This window comes from Ochlerotatus camptorhynchus, unplaced genomic scaffold (assembly GCF_037179485.1).
Source record: "Ochlerotatus camptorhynchus isolate MF236.1 unplaced genomic scaffold, CSIRO-AGI_Acam_v1.1 ptg000201l, whole genome shotgun sequence".
Taxonomy (NCBI): Eukaryota; Metazoa; Arthropoda; class Insecta; order Diptera; family Culicidae; genus Ochlerotatus; species Ochlerotatus camptorhynchus.
Window position 1 is genome coordinate 2093324 of NW_027040691.1, and position 17615 is coordinate 2110938.

A 17615-nucleotide genomic window follows, 5' to 3' on the forward strand; every position below is an offset into this window, starting at 1 on the left:
TCCATGCATGCAAACATTCATACATGTAAACTTCCTTTACACGTAAACTAGCAGCTTGCAAGAAATGTTGCAAACAAAAGTGGACAGTTGCATACAATATATGGAATATTGCATGACATGTCTCATAAATTTACACGATATATAATCTAAACTTGTATGATATATGACGCTCCATTTATGTGCATCATAGTAACGGAAATTTACACTACTTTTTTTTAGCTGTGTACAAGAAAACCCTGAGTGTGGAAAGGAATCAGCGGACCTACGAAAAAAACTGGAACCAGGGATCGTCAGCTGCGCAGCAAGGTGTTGAGGTGCGTTAAAGCCAACCATGGTCTTTCGATCCGAGATGTGGCCAAAAGGTACAACGCCAACTTACAAACAGTGTGGAACATCCTTGCCAGGGAAGGATACAAGTCGTACAAAGTCAGTAAACATCCGAAGTAGAATTCCGTGGCCAAAAAGCATGCAAGGCTCTTGTACGACCGTGTTTTGACGAAACACAAGGGCTGCACTTTGATCGATGACGAAACATACGTCAAACTCGATTTTAAGCAGCTTCCCGGTCAAAAGTTTTACATCGCGACTGGACGTTGGAATGTGCCGGGAAGATTCAAGTTCGTGTTTGCCAACAAGTTCGCGAAGAAGGCCATGATTTGGCAAGTGATTTGCAGTTGTGGTCTGAAAACGGAACCATTCGTCACAACGTCGACGATGACCTCCCATGTTTACATCGAAGAATGCCTGAAAAAGCGTGTATTGCCGTTCATCCACAAGCATGGTTCAAAGTCATCGTTTGGCTCGATTTGGCCAGCTGCCACTACTTCAAGGGAGTTCTGGAGTGGCATGCTGCCAACAAGATCGATTTTGTTCCCAAGCTAATGAATCCTCCGAATTGCCCGGAATTTCAACCAATCGACCAATACTGGGCAAAATGCGCTGATTCCGTGTCCGTTTCCACTGTGCGGGCACTGATGGGCTCCATCAAGAGGAAGGTTCGAGATTTCGTTCGAACTGGAGAAATGTAACCATCTGATGCTGTAACTTTGAAGTTTTATCAAAAGTACTGTAAAGCAACCATTAATGGACTTTTTATACTCATTGAATCACGAATTGCAGGTTTTTTGGTGCGTACCAATTTACTTTTAGTCAGCCTTTAAATATGTTTAATCCAAACTTTCTACAAATCACAAACTTGTTGATGCTACAATTAAATATGTAAATCTGAAGATTGACTGTGAAAGTTCTTTACAACCAACAACGTTGATGACCTTTCCTCCTACAACAATCTTGTAAGGTGGTCATAAATTAATAAATGTTTCCATACCACAGCAGTCACAAAACATCCGACCGCCACCACGGCCAATGCAACAAGTAACAAAAAACGAACACAATTTCAAAACAAACTAAATTAACATTCTCGCTTCGCCACTTTCGTTTCCCATAAAATCAAGAAGATGCTCTTTTCCGCGAAACAACACACCCGGCATCAGAAGCGCGAGCGGGAAGAAGGAAGCAAGCCAATAAAAACATCCCGAGACAGTCACCATCATCGCGCAGGTTGAATATTTCCCAGACAAATGCCGTTGAAGTGGAAAACGAAGAAAAGAAGAAGAAAAAAAAAATAAACGGCCGAAGCGATAAAAACCAGAAACATGTTCCTGTCCCGGTCCACTCCGACGTGCCTCTGGGCCAACAACGGGATGAGAACACATGTGATTGCAGCATCACCACCGCCGCAGTTTGTTGATTTTCGCGAATTTCACTTTCACTTGACGAGTCGCGCGAGTCACCACCCGGTGTCGTTCGTCCCATTACCTTGCGTCAGGTCAATATTTTGAAACGCTTAGCGAAATCGAAAACGCCAATTTTATGCATTCCTTGCCTCTCTCCAATGTGTGTACCTACCTATCTTCAGAAGTTCGATGATTAATAATTGAGGAGGTATAACAGTGCGTCGGCTTCGCCGGCGTTTCAAATTTACACCTCCAAAGATTTGAGCCTCGGCATATTGATGCCTGGAAGCGAAATAGCTAAATTGCTGATTGAGATACAGAAGAGAGGCGCTAATCCCGTCGCAGAGTGTTTAAGAGGTTTAGGTTTATTGAACGCGGATTAATGAATGAAGACTTTTGCTTGATTGTGGCAACTAAATGACGGCTTCAGGTTTTGCCGTTTCCCGATCGAGATATGATGCCATTTGATGATGACGAGAGTGGCTTTCACCTGTCAGAGGTTACACATTTGCGAAATCCAAGCGGTTTATCTTTAATTGCCTGTGGTAGAGGCATGCCTTTAAATTTGGCAAGAGATTTCGGATTTGCTGGTGGTATGGGGAGGATGAGATAGCCCAAAAATTGTACACAATCAACTGGCTGAAAGAATTTGAAACTCATGCCATTCAGAGTAGGAAGGGATTTTATGATCTAACAAGTCGGTGTCGGTGAAATAATAGGTCTGTTCCCATATATTGACTTTTCTATAAGATTCTGTACAGCAAAAAGCAAAAGTAAGTTCCCGTACTTTCTGCAGCCTTTGGCCCAGAAACTAGCAGGAAATGTAAAAAGCATGTACCGTAGAACCCCATTAGTTTAAATAAATGGCGATCATTTAGAATTTGTTTAACTGACATCCCAAACGAGGTGCTCGATGGTGTTACGCACCAGTGTAGGGGTCCCAGGTAAACAAATTCTATATGAGCATCGTTTAATTGTGATTTTAGCTTGTCCAAAGTAACGGGGTTCTACGGTCACAGGAATGAAGATTGTGTGGTTGGAATCGCTGGATGAGGATGTGCGGGGAATGATGGTCATGCATGTCGGTGTGTCGGTGAACATCGTGGAGAATGATTTGGGCCCGTCTGCCATATGCAGAATGTATTTATTTTTTATCTGTTGGACGAGTTCCAGGTCGTTTTCTGCCATTTCAGAAGCAAGTGTAATTTGAATTCATAGTGTATAAATCCGCACCATTGGACAACGATCATGGTTGGATTTGAGGCCTCCCTTAGCTCAGTCAGTAAAGGCGCAGCTACAAATCAAGACCATGCTGGAGGTGGTTGGGTTCAATTCCCGGTCCGGTCTAGGAATTTTTCGGGGTTGAAAATTTCTCGACTTCCCTGAGCATAGAGTAAAGCTCGATTCAAAGTAAATCTGGACGCACGGTTTAATACACCACCGCGCCCCTGGTGGTTGGAACAAAAAACGTTTGACAGGCTTTTGTTGATGTTTCATTGACGAAAAAATTGGTGAAAAGTTTTTCTCGATTGATCGACGCATCCCGAAATTACGGATCATGGTACTTGAGAAAAGACAATAAATTGTGCACAAAAATCTAGAGAACCCTTCGTGGTCTGCCTCAAAAAAAGGAAAAGTGTTAAAATTCCCAAAGTCAACGGTGAGTCATGTAATCAAACGTTACAAGGATACTCTGAATGTGGATAGAGCACAGCGCATCTATCATAAAAGTGGCACTAGGGACAAAGAGCTGAGGAACAAGGTGTTGAGGTACGTGAAAAGCAACCCAGGTGTCTCCATACGTGATTTGGCAAAGAAATACGATTCCAACTTTTCCACCGTGCGTAACATCCTTTCAAGAGAAGGATTTAAGTCTTTTTGTGCCAGTAAACATCCGAATTGCTCCCTGAAACAAAATTTAGTGGCCAAAAGGCGAGCACGATTACTATACGAACGAGTTTTGACGAAATTTGATGGCTGTATTTTAATGGATGACGAAACATTTGTCAAAATGGATTATAAACAAATCCCCGGACGAAAATTTTACCTGGCAACTGGTCGTGGGGAAGTCCCTTCCAGGTATAAATTTGTTTTTGCTGATAAGTTATGGCTTTAAAACCAAGGTTTTCATCACATCTCACACAATGACATCGAAGGTTTACATTAAACAGTGTCTGAAAAAGCGGATTTTACCCTTCATTCGGCAACACAAGACCAACGTTATGATTTGGCCGGATCTAGCCTGCTGCCACTACTCTAAGGAGGTACTAGAATGGTATGCTGCAAACAATGTTAATTTCGTCGCCAAAGAGATTAATCCTCCGAATTGCCCTGAGTTCAGACCGATCGAAAAATATTGGGCAATTGTTAAGCGAAAACTTCGAGGATGTGGTAAAGAAGTGACAAATGCACACAAATGCGTTTAAAGTGGAATAAGTTCGCCGGTACAGTGTCACCAGCGACTGTGCAGATCATGATGGCATCGATCACAAGTAAAGTGCGACAGTTCGTTCGAAACGGTGAAATGTAATAACTTGTTATATATCGTTTGAAAGCTGAATAAATACCCTTTTGTTTGACTTTTTGATCGACCGTGTATGTTGTTTAATTCTTGAGTTATGATCACTTGAATGCGTCAAAATTTTCTTTGAATCGTGCTTTATGATTGTACACACAATTATACTAATGCAAAAATGGTACAGGCATCGAAAGCTCTCAATTAATAACTGTGGAAGTGCATCTATAGAACACTAAGTGCTCTCAACGCAATAAGCTAAAATACGATAAGCATTAAGCTTGAAATGCGATGAAGAAGAAGAATGGATTTGGTGAGTTTGTTGCTGTTGAAGAACGTTCTTATACATTTGTTATCATTGTGCTTGATTTCTTGATTTTGTGATTTTTTTTAGATTGGCTTTTCGCTGATCGGAGTTAGAGTCGGTGTATAATGAGTCACGCCAAGAGAAAAACAGTTGAACTCGCATCACGGTTTTCGAAGGATTCCCTTTCTTTTCACTTGGCAACAGAGGACTTCTACATCAACTTCAAATGACTTCTAGCTAGAACAAAAAATTGGGGCTGTAGTGAATCATTATATCAGAGATTTTGTCAAATTATCTTATCAAACAATAGTAGAAATTCTCATTACTGATCATTAGCAAACGTATCCCATGACAATTTAATGCTCACTGCGTGTTTATGATCATTTCTTCAATTTTATTTTATATTTTATTGCACTACCTTTCGTGGACCTTTCATAGCATCGTAATGTTTGTTTACTTTGCACGATAGGTAGCCGGTTTGACAGTTCAATAGGTAGACTTGGCTTCACTCTTGGCGTGATTCATTATACACCGACTCTAATCGGAGTGTGTGCTTGGGAGCGGTGATTATGGTTCTGGCCAGTGAAAATTATATGGAAGTATCATTATTCATATCAGATTATTGTTCAACTTTAGAATTAACTCCACAACATTTGATTTAAATTATTAAGGCTTATCAGAAGTTTCTTCAATAAGGAAACAACAACAACAACAACTTTTTAAGTTTAATTTTTGCTCGATGATGAGATACATTTAGATTCACTTATTGACTTTATTGATTTATTTTTTCAGCCCTTCGATGAGGGAAAATCTTTGGATTTATATTATAATAATTAATTCTTTTTAGCCTTCGTTCAGGTTGAGTTTAATAATTACAAATTATTTTCAGCCCTTGGATGATGGAAAATCTTAAAATTTCTATTATACATCCGTATTCTCGTTTTCGTTCGAGTCGTGTTTTCCTTACAAAAAAGTTAAGGGTTGTGTCCAAAGCATGACCGCATTGTTGACGTAGAACTATGAGATTGTTTTTGATGCTCCATTCACAAATATATAAATAACGAAATAAATGGTTTAGAAACTTAACTCCAAGATGAACAATTCATTATTATTATTTTTTTAATAGGGCGTTTATTGAATGAATCCTAAAATTGGGATTACCTTTGGCCACTTTCTTGTTGGCTCGACTCATTCGAACGCGTTCAGCAACGGTCCGCGTCTGTTTCGCAGATTTCCCTGCCTCCTGGACTCTCACGCGCTTCCGATAATCGCGGAGATATTGAGCAGTCATGTGTTGAGACATTTTGATGATTTTTACAGAATTTCTCAATAAACACTTGTTTACCTTCGAATATTGACTCTATCCAAGGCGGAATGTAAACACTGAAGCACTTATTGTACAAATTGGAATTGACCAAATTGACAATCCATAATCACGATGGTGTTTCAATATGATGTCTGTGTTTGGGAAACAATCACAAAATGAAATTTTCTTTGCCTTTCTTTTTGCACACGCCGGTAAGCTACACTCCTCCTACTGGCGTCTTGCATTGAAACTTTTCCAAGCTTTCGCCACCTACATTTCGAAGTGAGAACTACTAGAAGGAGGATACTTTACAAATTCTCCAAGTAAAACAGACGATTTTTGTTGCAAATCGGCACATAAAGAAAAACTTTTGTTTGAATCGTGAAAGAAAACGTGTTTGCAAACTAACTGTTATTATTTCGTTATGGATCGGAGATGTTTTCATGGAAAATTATGCATACAAGTTTGCGCCCACAGGTAGAGGTTACTGCGCAGCTGCATTTTTCGGAAAATGGTGAATATGTGCGATTTCCACTAGGATGAAAGTCGAAATTAAGTGAATTTACTTAGGAAAAATTGTATCATGCTGGTGATAATGGAGAAATGGTTGTATAGGACGCCAACATTCAATAAATGTTTATTTTGGACTTTTTTTAGGTAAACATATTGATACTCACAATTTTCGACGGAAAACGCAACGGAACTTGATTTACTCAACACGTACCATACCATAAAATGGTGCTCGATGGTTTATAATGTGATAACAAGAAGACAAATCATCTTTATTTTGAGTAATTGAGCAATTTACTTCTGTTTACATCATATGTACGATGCAGCATTGATGGAGCTGTGAAATGAAATGAATATATCTTATGAAAGTTCATCTGGAAAAGTCAAAGATGCACATCAGTCTGATCGTGAAAACATTTTCTTCTTCAATTCGAATGTTATATTGGAAGGATTTTACGCAGGATTGATGAAAATTATAATTTAATGCTAATTTTCACGAATTTTATATGCAGTCTGTCAATATTATCATCACAGACAAACAGACGTAACTCTTTGAAAAAGTTTTTCTTGAAAACATAGTATCTCAAAACATAGGACCTCAGTAATGACATCTCTCGGCCTTCTCGCGGAAAACAAGCTTGCTCGCTAACTCGCAAACAATATTGCATAAAAGTTCTATAGAATGTATAGAAACGTCAAAGTGATTCGATGCCAGCGCTGCGACGAGTAGTTCGCGGAACTGATAATATTCAAATCAACCGTTAAATGCGTGAACGAAGATACACAATGAAGTGTTACGTCTGTTTGTCTGTGTTATCATCATATGCAGTGGCGACATCTGCGTCGAACTTTTACGGCAATCTCCCAATCATGAGTAGCTTGCTATCAAGTAGCGACACTCTCCTTTTGCGTAGTTTGCCAATGTCAATACCTTGAAAGCAAAGGGCATTTAACGACCCTAATAAAATTGTTATGGTTACCGTATGCGTGATAATATTTGCACTAGAAACACAGGAATAAGAGACCAGCCGAGACACTGTTATGATTCCAATCGAATTGTCAAAAACGGTTCCAATCTGCAATGTTTAAAATGGTTTGCTTCAATTAGGGAGGAGTATTGAAATCGTTTAACATTTTTTTTTTCCTTTGGTTTGTTTTTTCCATCGATTTTGTTTTCCGTGCTGAGCACCAATGCTACCGACGTGCCAGAAAGGCAGCTCCCACACCTGGACCCTACCTATCGACCCATCAACTCATGAACCGGGGATCAACGGCTTTACTTCCCATCCGAAGGAAGGCGTGATCAGAGATGTTAAAATCGTTTAACAATGACTCATGATTATTTTTGTTATATTTAAATGTGAAATGGAATAATTTACAGCAATAATGGATACAAACAGTAATAAAAATGGAATGATTTGATAATTATATTAGCGCAAACAAGTCGATTTCGACTTTGAGTAAAGCCCAAACTCAATGCGTAATTTTCCAGATTAGTGGACTTCATAGATTGAATTTCCTCAGCCAACGGCTCAGGATCAGTACGCACAACCTCGTCGGCATTGCACACCTCCGTAAAAATCCACCGTTGGATTTCAAGTATCTGTACTTCGTTTCTGTCCTCAACAGGATCACTCGTTGCACTTTTGGACATCGAACCTGCAATTTGAACGACGTAAATGAACGATTTTACAGCAACAACGAAATTAGATTGTACTATTTTTTTTTCATTGGAGGCTAAATGTTCCAAAATCGTTGCTATAGGAATTCCTATTTCGAAGATTTCTGCACGTCTTGTTTCCAATTAAACAAGCATTATTTTCACGATTAGACAGACTATCCCAATTATTACCGTAACTTTCTTTAGAATTAAGTCGCACTATATCAGTCATTTGCACAACGAACGGGTGAACAGGAACCGCTGACGGCTACTTGAGAACTATACCTCCAATTTCTGAAAAATATAGATCATTGTAATCAACATGGAGCTGAAATTTATACTAGTAATTAGACTCGTAGTTAGAGCCAATCCCAGACACATAATTAAAAAGAAACTTACACGACACAGCCGTGTTGTTTCCGCCACTTGAAAATCCATCGGCAAGTCGCAAAAGCTCAGCCATTCGCTTTTCAAATCCCATTTTTTCGGGAACCGGAAAAAGCTAGGATTGGAAAATACCGCTTTCAGCTGCTTCCTTATGGAGTTCGAGCATAACTTATGGGAGCATAACTTATGGAAACACCTCATTTTCAAACAAAAAACTTCAAATTTTATGAATGGCAAGACGTAAACAAACTCGCTCGTCGGTGCCTTGGCAAAGTCACTCGCAAGCAGTTACAAATACAAGTGATGCCAGGATTGCTTTGATGTTTATCTTGTTACCGAATTCATGTTTTTTTTTCTCCGCTGGTCACTTATTCCAGTGTTTCTAGTTTGCACCATTGAGCAATGTCAAAATTTAAAAAATTCTAAAAAAATTTGTTTTTGAGTTTTTTTTTATTTATTCAAAGGGGGATGTTTCTCAGAGTCTTAAACTAATCATCGATCGTTTTTTCACTTGCTGCAATTACGGCCTCCACACGCTTCCGGAATGCACGGCAGGTTCTAATAATGTAGTCTGGATCCATTTCTCTCCTGGTACGGGTCAATGTTTGTCTGAGGCTTGCTGTACTCGGGCGGCATTTAGAACAGGCCTTCGTCTGCATGACGCGCCATATTGAGTAATCCAGCGGATTAAGATCGGGGCTGGATGGTGGCCACATATCCTTCGCCCAGAACGGAACATGTTCCTGAAACCACTTCTGAGTGCGGTTCAAGGTGTGGCACGGAGCCCCATCATGTTGAAATACAACATTTTGCTTCGGACCTTACTGTTCTTTGATCCACGGAAGAACATACTTACTTAAAATCCCGATGTAGACCTCCGTGTTGACCTTGTCGCCTTCTGGAATGAACACCGGGTCATTTTTTTTGCCATTGGAAGCCACCAATCCAAACACCATAACGCTAGCAGGATGCTTGGTCAGATACACGTTCTTGTGCTCGTCGGCCACGTCTTTTACCGGACGAGAACTAATATACCGGTCGGTTCTGGAATTTGATACGGGATCGACGGTAAACATGCTCTCGTCGATGAACAGGATTACCGGATTTTTTTCGCTTAAGGAAGTTCAAGATTTTCTTGCATCGTTCGACTCGTAGCTCCCGGATGCGGTTGGTAATCATGTGAGTTTTTTTTCCGTACCCTCGACTTCGCCCCACAATCTTTCTTTACGATCTTCCGTACCGTAAAGTCACTGATCCCGTGTTCCTTTGCCATTTTTCATATTGAACGCACTGGATTCACCCGAATCATCCTTTTGATAGCAGCGATAACCCTCGGAACCCGAGGTGACCTCGGACGACCTGTGGCCACCTTCGCGGATAGTTTTCATTTCTTTTCTCGGTCTAAAACCCTTTTGACGGTCCACCGTGACACTCCCACGGCGATTGAAATGTCTTTCTGCGAAATTTACGCGTGGGACATGGTGGAGGGATTTCCCGCCGGAGAGATAAAAGTAGGTTCGTCCGGAAACTGCACAGTGTAAAGTCCATGTTGTGCGTGGTCGAACAATAGACATCCGTTGCGGTTCCGCTGGTAGTTCTGCCAAGCTTCATGGCGGGCATTCAGATCGCCCTCAACGATTAATCGGGCTAGTACGGGTGATGGCTAGTGATTCCTAGTCCGTTGCTTGCGGTACACTGTCATGGGCAGTAAACAGCGATAAACCGGACGTTTCCAGTTGGTGATTCCACCTCCACACTAACGGCCTCGATGATAGAAGTGCGGACGTGGGGCAGAGTGCAGAACTTGATTCCCTTTCTGACGATGACCGCTACACTACCCCCTGGAGCTGGTGCGATCAAGCCGGATAATGTTGTGGTCAGGCAACCAGAAGTTGTCGCCGGACTTTAGATGGGTCTCGGTTAGAAAGCCCACGTCGATGCTGTGCTTGCGGAGGAAGTCTGCAAGCTCAATCTGTTTTGCTTTTACAGAGCAAGCGTACCAGGTTGCGATGATTTGCGGTTTAGACACCATACTGGATGATGAACTTACCGAGCACTTAGATCTGTTCGAACTTATTCCGGCACTTGGCACATCAGTTCATCCGGTGAGAACAGATTGGGATTATTTGTTTGAGCTGTTGGTTGTCTCCAGAATCGAGAGGGGATGGAGAGTTTTGTCCAGCAGAAGATCCAGACGTTTCTTAAGGGGGGAAAAGGAGGGATCGCACCCGTGAATTCGCTTATCCATGAAGAGTAGGAAAGTTCTCCACCCTCCGGGGCCTTATCCTTCCTTCGTCCCGGTTGATTGTTGGTGGACGCCTGTTTTCGGATGCGCTTGAAATCCTCGCGTTTAGGGCACTGCTTGTCGCACCACCACAGTTGGACGCCACAGATTCATCCGCAGCACATTCGGAGGTGGCGTGGTCTTGAGCGCAATTACCGCAGCGTGGTTTAATGTTGCAGCTACGGGTGCCGTGACCAAAGTTCAGATACCGTTAGCACTCCCAGCTGACGATGATGGAATTGATGGAGCGGATGGCTTTCAACGCGTTGAGCATCACCGTTCCTTTCTGGAAGTGAACCAGGAAAATGCCTTACCGGATACGCCTTAACATGGCACTTGGGGTCAGATTGTACCGGTCCCTGATTTCAGCCTCGATAAACTTCGGGTCGAAGTTTGGTAGGCCCCTGATGACGATCTTGAATGGCTTCTCACCGGGAATGTCGTGTGTGAAGAATTCCACCTTGGAAGTCCTCAGGTGGGCGACGACCAAGTCATGCTCCACTTTGGTACGGAGCACCACCTTGGTGCCGACTCTACCCAACTTTTATTTGGCTTTAACGCCCAGCGTCGCTAGATCCGCGATGAGCTCATTAACATGGGCGTTTTTTTTTAGGAAGCTTCCCTTTTGCCACACTCGAGCCGGCAAAATCACCGGTGTTGCTGACGTTCGTCGCGGTGACATCGTCACGTCCACTCGCACCATCGGACTGGCCTTGGTTTTTCTTCCTCTTCTTCGATCGCTTCACCGTGACGGAGGTGGTATTCCCAACATCGGTGGGAAGAGTAGCGTACCTATTTTAAATAGGTACACTCGTGCTACCCTCACCACTGTTCTTCTCCGCATTCTCACGGAGCCTGCTCCGGGAGTGCTGTCTTCTCATCACACGATGCGACGCGAATAAACGTTTGGAACTAACTATCGAACAACTCGACAGAGCGAGCAAAAACCAAACTGAACTGCTTGACGGACAAGCAGAAAATGCGGTCAAAATATGTATGGTACTTCTATCTATGCATTTTGATTAAAATCTCAAGACTCATTTTTTTTACATATTCTGCACAAAAAATACATCCAAGGTCCCTCCTTTTTTAAATATTCTGCACATCGTGCACATCGTAAGCCCCGCCCCTAATAGGATTTTCTGCCGTTTTGTATGTATGGGGCGGGGCAGAAAATATCTTTTGTGGGACTTCGGATGTTAATCTAAATGCAGACATGTTTTGCAGTGTCAGGTACTCTATTTTGTAGCCTGTGAGAGGGAAATCACAAATAGAGTGTCATCAAAATACATGGCATTTTGAGAAATAGAACTAGTGAGAGCAAATTTTCTCTCTCCAATTTGAATGTTTTGGCTCTCTGGGGACTGGTAGTAAAGCTGGTAAAACTGTATGGGGATAAATAATTTTTATTTAATTGTAGTTTGTTTAATAATAATTTCCGGGAAAAAACTGAACGACAAAGTCCCTGACTAATTTCTTTAGGTTGTCGTTCACTTTTGTTTTACCTGAATATGCACCGAAAGCTAATTATTCCCACTTCTCTCAATTTATATATGGGGATTTTTTATCACTCCCTACCAGCGGAACAGCGCCATCTCTGTGGAAAATGGCCAGACGATATCATTAATTCCTATTCATTTTTTTTTTGTTAATTCGTTTATTTGTACAGGCTCAGTCGAATAAACTTTACAGAGGCGCTATATTATTTTTGTTCTACAATAAGAATCTTAAAACTAGAGTTAAGGGGGTTTAACCGATTACTCTATTCAATATCTCTTGGCATTCCATAACTACCCACATTTCACTTGAAATTATTCACAGAATTTCTTAGCAATTATGTTTAAATAATCATTTGAATTTTCTCTAGAGCCTTTCTGATTTGATTAAATTGAAGCCCAAACTCAGACATGAACTAGCCGATGGCTGAAAATCTCTTTAATGAAGAAAGACAAAAAAATTTCTCAGATTTTTTTTCCTCAGTATTCCCTTGGGATTCTTCTGAGCATTTACCAGAAATCAAGAGGTCATTAGAAATACTTTAGAAACAATCCTTAAATTTCGTTTGAAGTTCACTTCACAACTACTTTTGAATTTTCCCCAAAACTAAATTGGAATTCCTGTCAGAACTCTCTTTGAATACTCCCAAGAATTTCCTCATCGAAATGCCAGAATCATGAATGTTTTCGTCAAGTCCCAATAGACGAACCAGCCCACGGCTGTAAGTCTCATTAATGAAGGTAACCCAACTTAACCCAACCTAACCCAACATAACATCTTCAAGCCCAAGAACCTTGACAATTTTTCGAGATCCATTATTTTGATATTTATTATCTTGGAAAATTTTCATAGTCCGACATCCTTAATAATTGTAGAATAGTTGTATTATTTGGGTTATCGTTCGTTTATTATATTTGCTTATTAGGGATATGAATCTTGAAAATTTCTTCAAGTTTGGATTATTCTTTTTTACGGTGCAGAACTTTTGTATTATATTGTTCGTATTCCAGAAATTGACTCTGGATTAAGACATATTTCCTTAGTCTCACAGCCTTGAAGATTCTTGAGTCAGCAATCTTAATAATGTGTCTCGGATCTCAATTAATTTGCAATTTCATCGTTCATTCCTTACGGAAAAGAGCTTAGTTCAGAATTCACATGTGCTAGATATGATCATCTTCATCCAATTTTTTTTTGTGTGTTAATTGCTTTATTTCGAATAAAGTTTACAGAGCCAAGTTATCATTCGCGTTATACCTTATTAATGTCTTAACTAAAGTTAAAGGAATTGAACCGAATACTCGCAGCCGTATCAATTTTATGTAGGGAAAAGGGAGAAGGAGGTTTGAAATGTGGTACGCTATAATTAACTTCAATAACTTAATCAATTCATGTTTCGAGCCTACCTAATCCACTGTCGATTATGTCGATGACATCATCATTTCACATTCCAAAACCATAAACATTCAAGGTTAATAAGCTCAACCAAACACATCATACTCAAACAACTCCACACACCAATTGCACTTGAAAACAAGATTCCCACAATTAGCCGAACAATGTTTTCGAGCACACTCTTAGTCAACAATGATTCGCCATCAGGCCGTCGCCGTGGCATAATTGGATTCACTGATCGATTCCATCAGTACGCGGTGGTTAATCTTCAATGGCTCACAATTACTGCCGTCCCACCATTCATCATCTCTCTCATCGGTTTCAATATTGCCTCTACATGTGACCACTTTGCTTTCGCCGACTTACATGCCGGCAATTGATTTTCAGCACCTCACTCCGGGCCGGAATGGCCGATAAATGAAAACAATTCGAGCTGGTCATTATTTTCTTCACACCTCACCGGCAAACCCATTCTCACGGTTCTTCTGTTTCTCTGTCTCTTGCACACAGGTTGAACACGGTGGTGCCCAACCCAAAGCCCGATGTCCCCAGCGAAGCCATCATGTGGCACCTGGTCAAGCTGTTTAGCAATCCGCATGAGTCCGGCCTGAAGCAACGTTGCACCAAACTGGCCCAGGCAATCGGAACCTGGCAGCCAACGCTCCGGGACGCCCTGATAGCACGCCGAAAGCAACTGGATCAAGCGATCGAAGGACTGGGCGTTCATGGGCTTACCGCTGATAACAGCGGATCGCTCATCTCGCTGCATGTAGCATTGAAGAATGAACTGCAGCGCCACATCGAGACCTACAAAACGGCAATCCACAAGCTGGAGGAACTCAGCCCTGTGACGGTGAACCCGGATCCTGCCCAATCTTCCCACCAACGCCTGCTGGCCATCAGCCACGGGGACATCCAGCAGAGACTGATCGACAACAAGACCCTACTTACCATGCTGGACAAACCGGCGCTGAAGCAACTCGCCCTGTTGGTCGAGAACCTATCACAGCGGGTTCAGAGCGACAAGGAGGCGCTATTCTGCGTGGGACAAATCCGGCGAATCGATACCTCAGCAAATACGGAGGAGAGGTAAATTCGAATTAAAAAACCCTGACTGAATTGGTTCAATGTGTTTGTCGATTAACAAGCAATCGTAGACGGTGGCGGCGCGTGCATGTTCGCCTTGCGCTCACATTAATTAGTCTCGATCATCTTAGATCTCAGATTTAATGTTCTTTCTCATTGACTTCGACCGACATTGCTAAGTAATTAACCGCTTTTATTGTGTGCTTTATTTCTTTTATGCTACTTTGATCTTATTTTTCTTTTTCCTTCATCCACCTGCCTTACGTTTGCACCCATCCAGACCTGCAGCTGGCCTGCTGATGAACTACTCCCGCGGTTGCGAGGCTGTCCTGGGAGTGATGGGACCCCTATCGGCTCCAAGCAGCCCCACGAGTAATGGCTGTGGCAGCGGGAGCGATGGTTACCACTCCGACTCCGATACCGATGAAACTAAGTATTTAACCTAGAATCTGGCGCGAAACTACGTTCGCTCTTGCTGCTCTCATTCCCACCCACTCCCCCATCGATTTGCACATTCACTCTGCGCAGAGGGGGGAGACAAGGGCGGGTCTGAGGGTCGTTTCATCATCCATCATTCCAAACGAGCCCCCGATGCCCGATTGACTAATCAAGCGTTGCAAATTTTCCATTTTCTTTCCCTTTCTTCATCTGTGATTACCTGCGATTGCAACCCGGTGGACAATTTTGCCATGGTCTAGTTCCGAACTGGTGCGACAGTATGGTTTAATGTACAGCAAGAACCGCATCGATACGTTGGATTCGCTCAACAGTCTGCCGCAGCTGAAGCACGCCCACCAGCTCAAGGCCAAGATACTGTTTTCGATCATTGTGGTAAGATATCGGCTTCTGGGGCGTGGGTTTGGGTTTCGGAGAAAGGAAAACGGGTTTGTTATTGCTAAAGCAGCAGGTGCGTCAAGCAAGGTATGATATCCAATGGTCAGTCTTATGTTACTAGTTTTAGTTTAAGGCGAAAGTGGATGAGCTTACAGTGACTAACTGATTTAAAAAAAAAGCATTGTAAAGGAAACATTCTAAATTTACTATCGCTAGGTTTTTTTTAAAGCTTTAGCTTTAGCTTTGGTTAGTTCATCTCATTGCGATCTCTAGGAATTTTAACAAGTTTATTGTCTTTTCTTAATCTTCCGGTGATCAATTTCAAGTGTTCAAAATTTGATGTGAAAATTAAAGAGAACGTCTACTTTTCTCATCCTAATCATAGGTATTTAGTATGAAAATCAATGAGTTTTAGCCTGAAGATCATTTCCCTATACAGCAACACACTTCTTTCTATTGCAACAAGAAATCTTAGTATTAATTTCCCCAGTAATCAACTGGGTATGAATATTTAGTTTAGGGTGCTAATGATTTTTTTAGGCGGTCCATTGCCTTGAAAAAAGCCCCTATGAAAAATGTGGGCTTAATCGGCCCAAATGTCTTAAAAATGCATGAAACGTTGAGATTTAGTTTAAACCCGGATTTTTTTTTGTCTAAAAACAACTTTCTAAAACTTAGAAAAATTTCAGAAATTGTTTTTTTTTTCAAAAGCCGGATGACTTAGAAATGTATGAAACGTCGATATCTAGTGTTAGCTCGACATTTTTTATTCCGGCAAAAGTCATCTTTCTGCACCAGATTTTTTTTAAATTCCACCAAAATAAAAATACAAAGTAATTTTTGGACAAAATAGTTTTTGACGTAGAACTACGTCTTTGTCGACTATACTGGGGTGTAAATCAAAAAATATGTGTGCTGAAATAGTGTTAGGTTTTGAACGCTTGTAACTTTGTCATTTATAGATGAAATTAAAATCCAAACATTTCAATCGATAGGATATTACATTACAAATCTGTTGAAATACAATTTTCTATAAAAAAAAAAAAACTTTTGAAAAATGTACAAATGTTTTCATGAAATAAAAGTTCGGTGCTCGTTGAAAAGTACGTTTGATTGAACAATGTTTCACGTCTGTTATGACTCAAATTGATGTCAAAATTGACGCTCGTATGTGTCACTCTCAGAGCACCTAAATTTACATGATTTTTTTCTGAGTGTGCAGTCGCAGACCATTAACGGTTGTAGTTGTTAGGAAAGGCTTGCACCGTTTTCCGTTTTCTGTACAACTGCAGATCTTCAGAGACATTCAGTGATTCAGTGTTTCAGAAAAGTACTTCAATTTCAAAAACAAATCTCAGCAAAGTAAGAAAGTCCAAGATTTTGCAGAACTCCATGGAAGTTGGAAATAGATACATCTGAAGAACTTCAAAAAAGTCCATAGGCATTAAGAGAAGTCTGTAGCACTTCAGGAAGTTCGTACATTTTTAGAAAAAAAAAATTCAAAACTTCAGCAAAATTCACAAAACTTCTGGAAAGTTCGCCGATCTTTACACAACTGCAGATAAATTCTAATATTTTCAGATAATTTTTAGAGCTTTAAGGAGTTTAAAAGAATTTCAAATTAATCTGCAGAACTTTATGGGAGTCGAAGAATCCACTAAGAAATGTACAGAACTTTAGAGAAGACTCACTGATAAATCTTTAGAGTTTTATTGAGGTTCTTGGATTTTAAGTGAAATTCACAGAACTTCTGGGAAGTTCGCTGATCTTTATTGATATTTGCACAACTTCAGAAAAATTAGCAGATCTTCAGAGAACTTTCTTAAATTTCCGGAAAGCTCAAAAATTTCTAGATATTTTTTTATACTTAAGGGAATTGCGTAGATGTTCAGAGATATATACAGATATTAATTGAATCATGATAATCTACAAAGAAGATTATATAACATTCGAGAAGTTCGTAGATTATTAGACATTTAGTGAACCTTAAAGATAATTGTTGATATTTAAGGATCTTAAATCTGCATGGATTCAGGAATTTTGTAAATTTTTAGAGAAATTTGTGGATCTTCTAAAGAACACACACGACTTCTAAAAA

The 17615-nt window shown here is 40.7% G+C and overlaps 1 protein-coding gene across 1 annotated transcript in view; it reads left to right on the forward strand.

Moving 5' to 3' along the window:
• The window catches only part of LOC135702839 (uncharacterized), a 49949-nt gene that overhangs the window by 13917 nt on the left and 18417 nt on the right, over positions 1-17615 (forward strand). The window contains exons 2-4 of the mRNA XM_065223880.1: positions 14108-14686; positions 14964-15116; positions 15382-15514. Of these exons, the coding sequence (XP_065079952.1) occupies positions 14108-14686; positions 14964-15116; positions 15382-15514 (865 nt within the window). The remainder of the gene's footprint in view (positions 1-14107; positions 14687-14963; positions 15117-15381; positions 15515-17615) is intronic.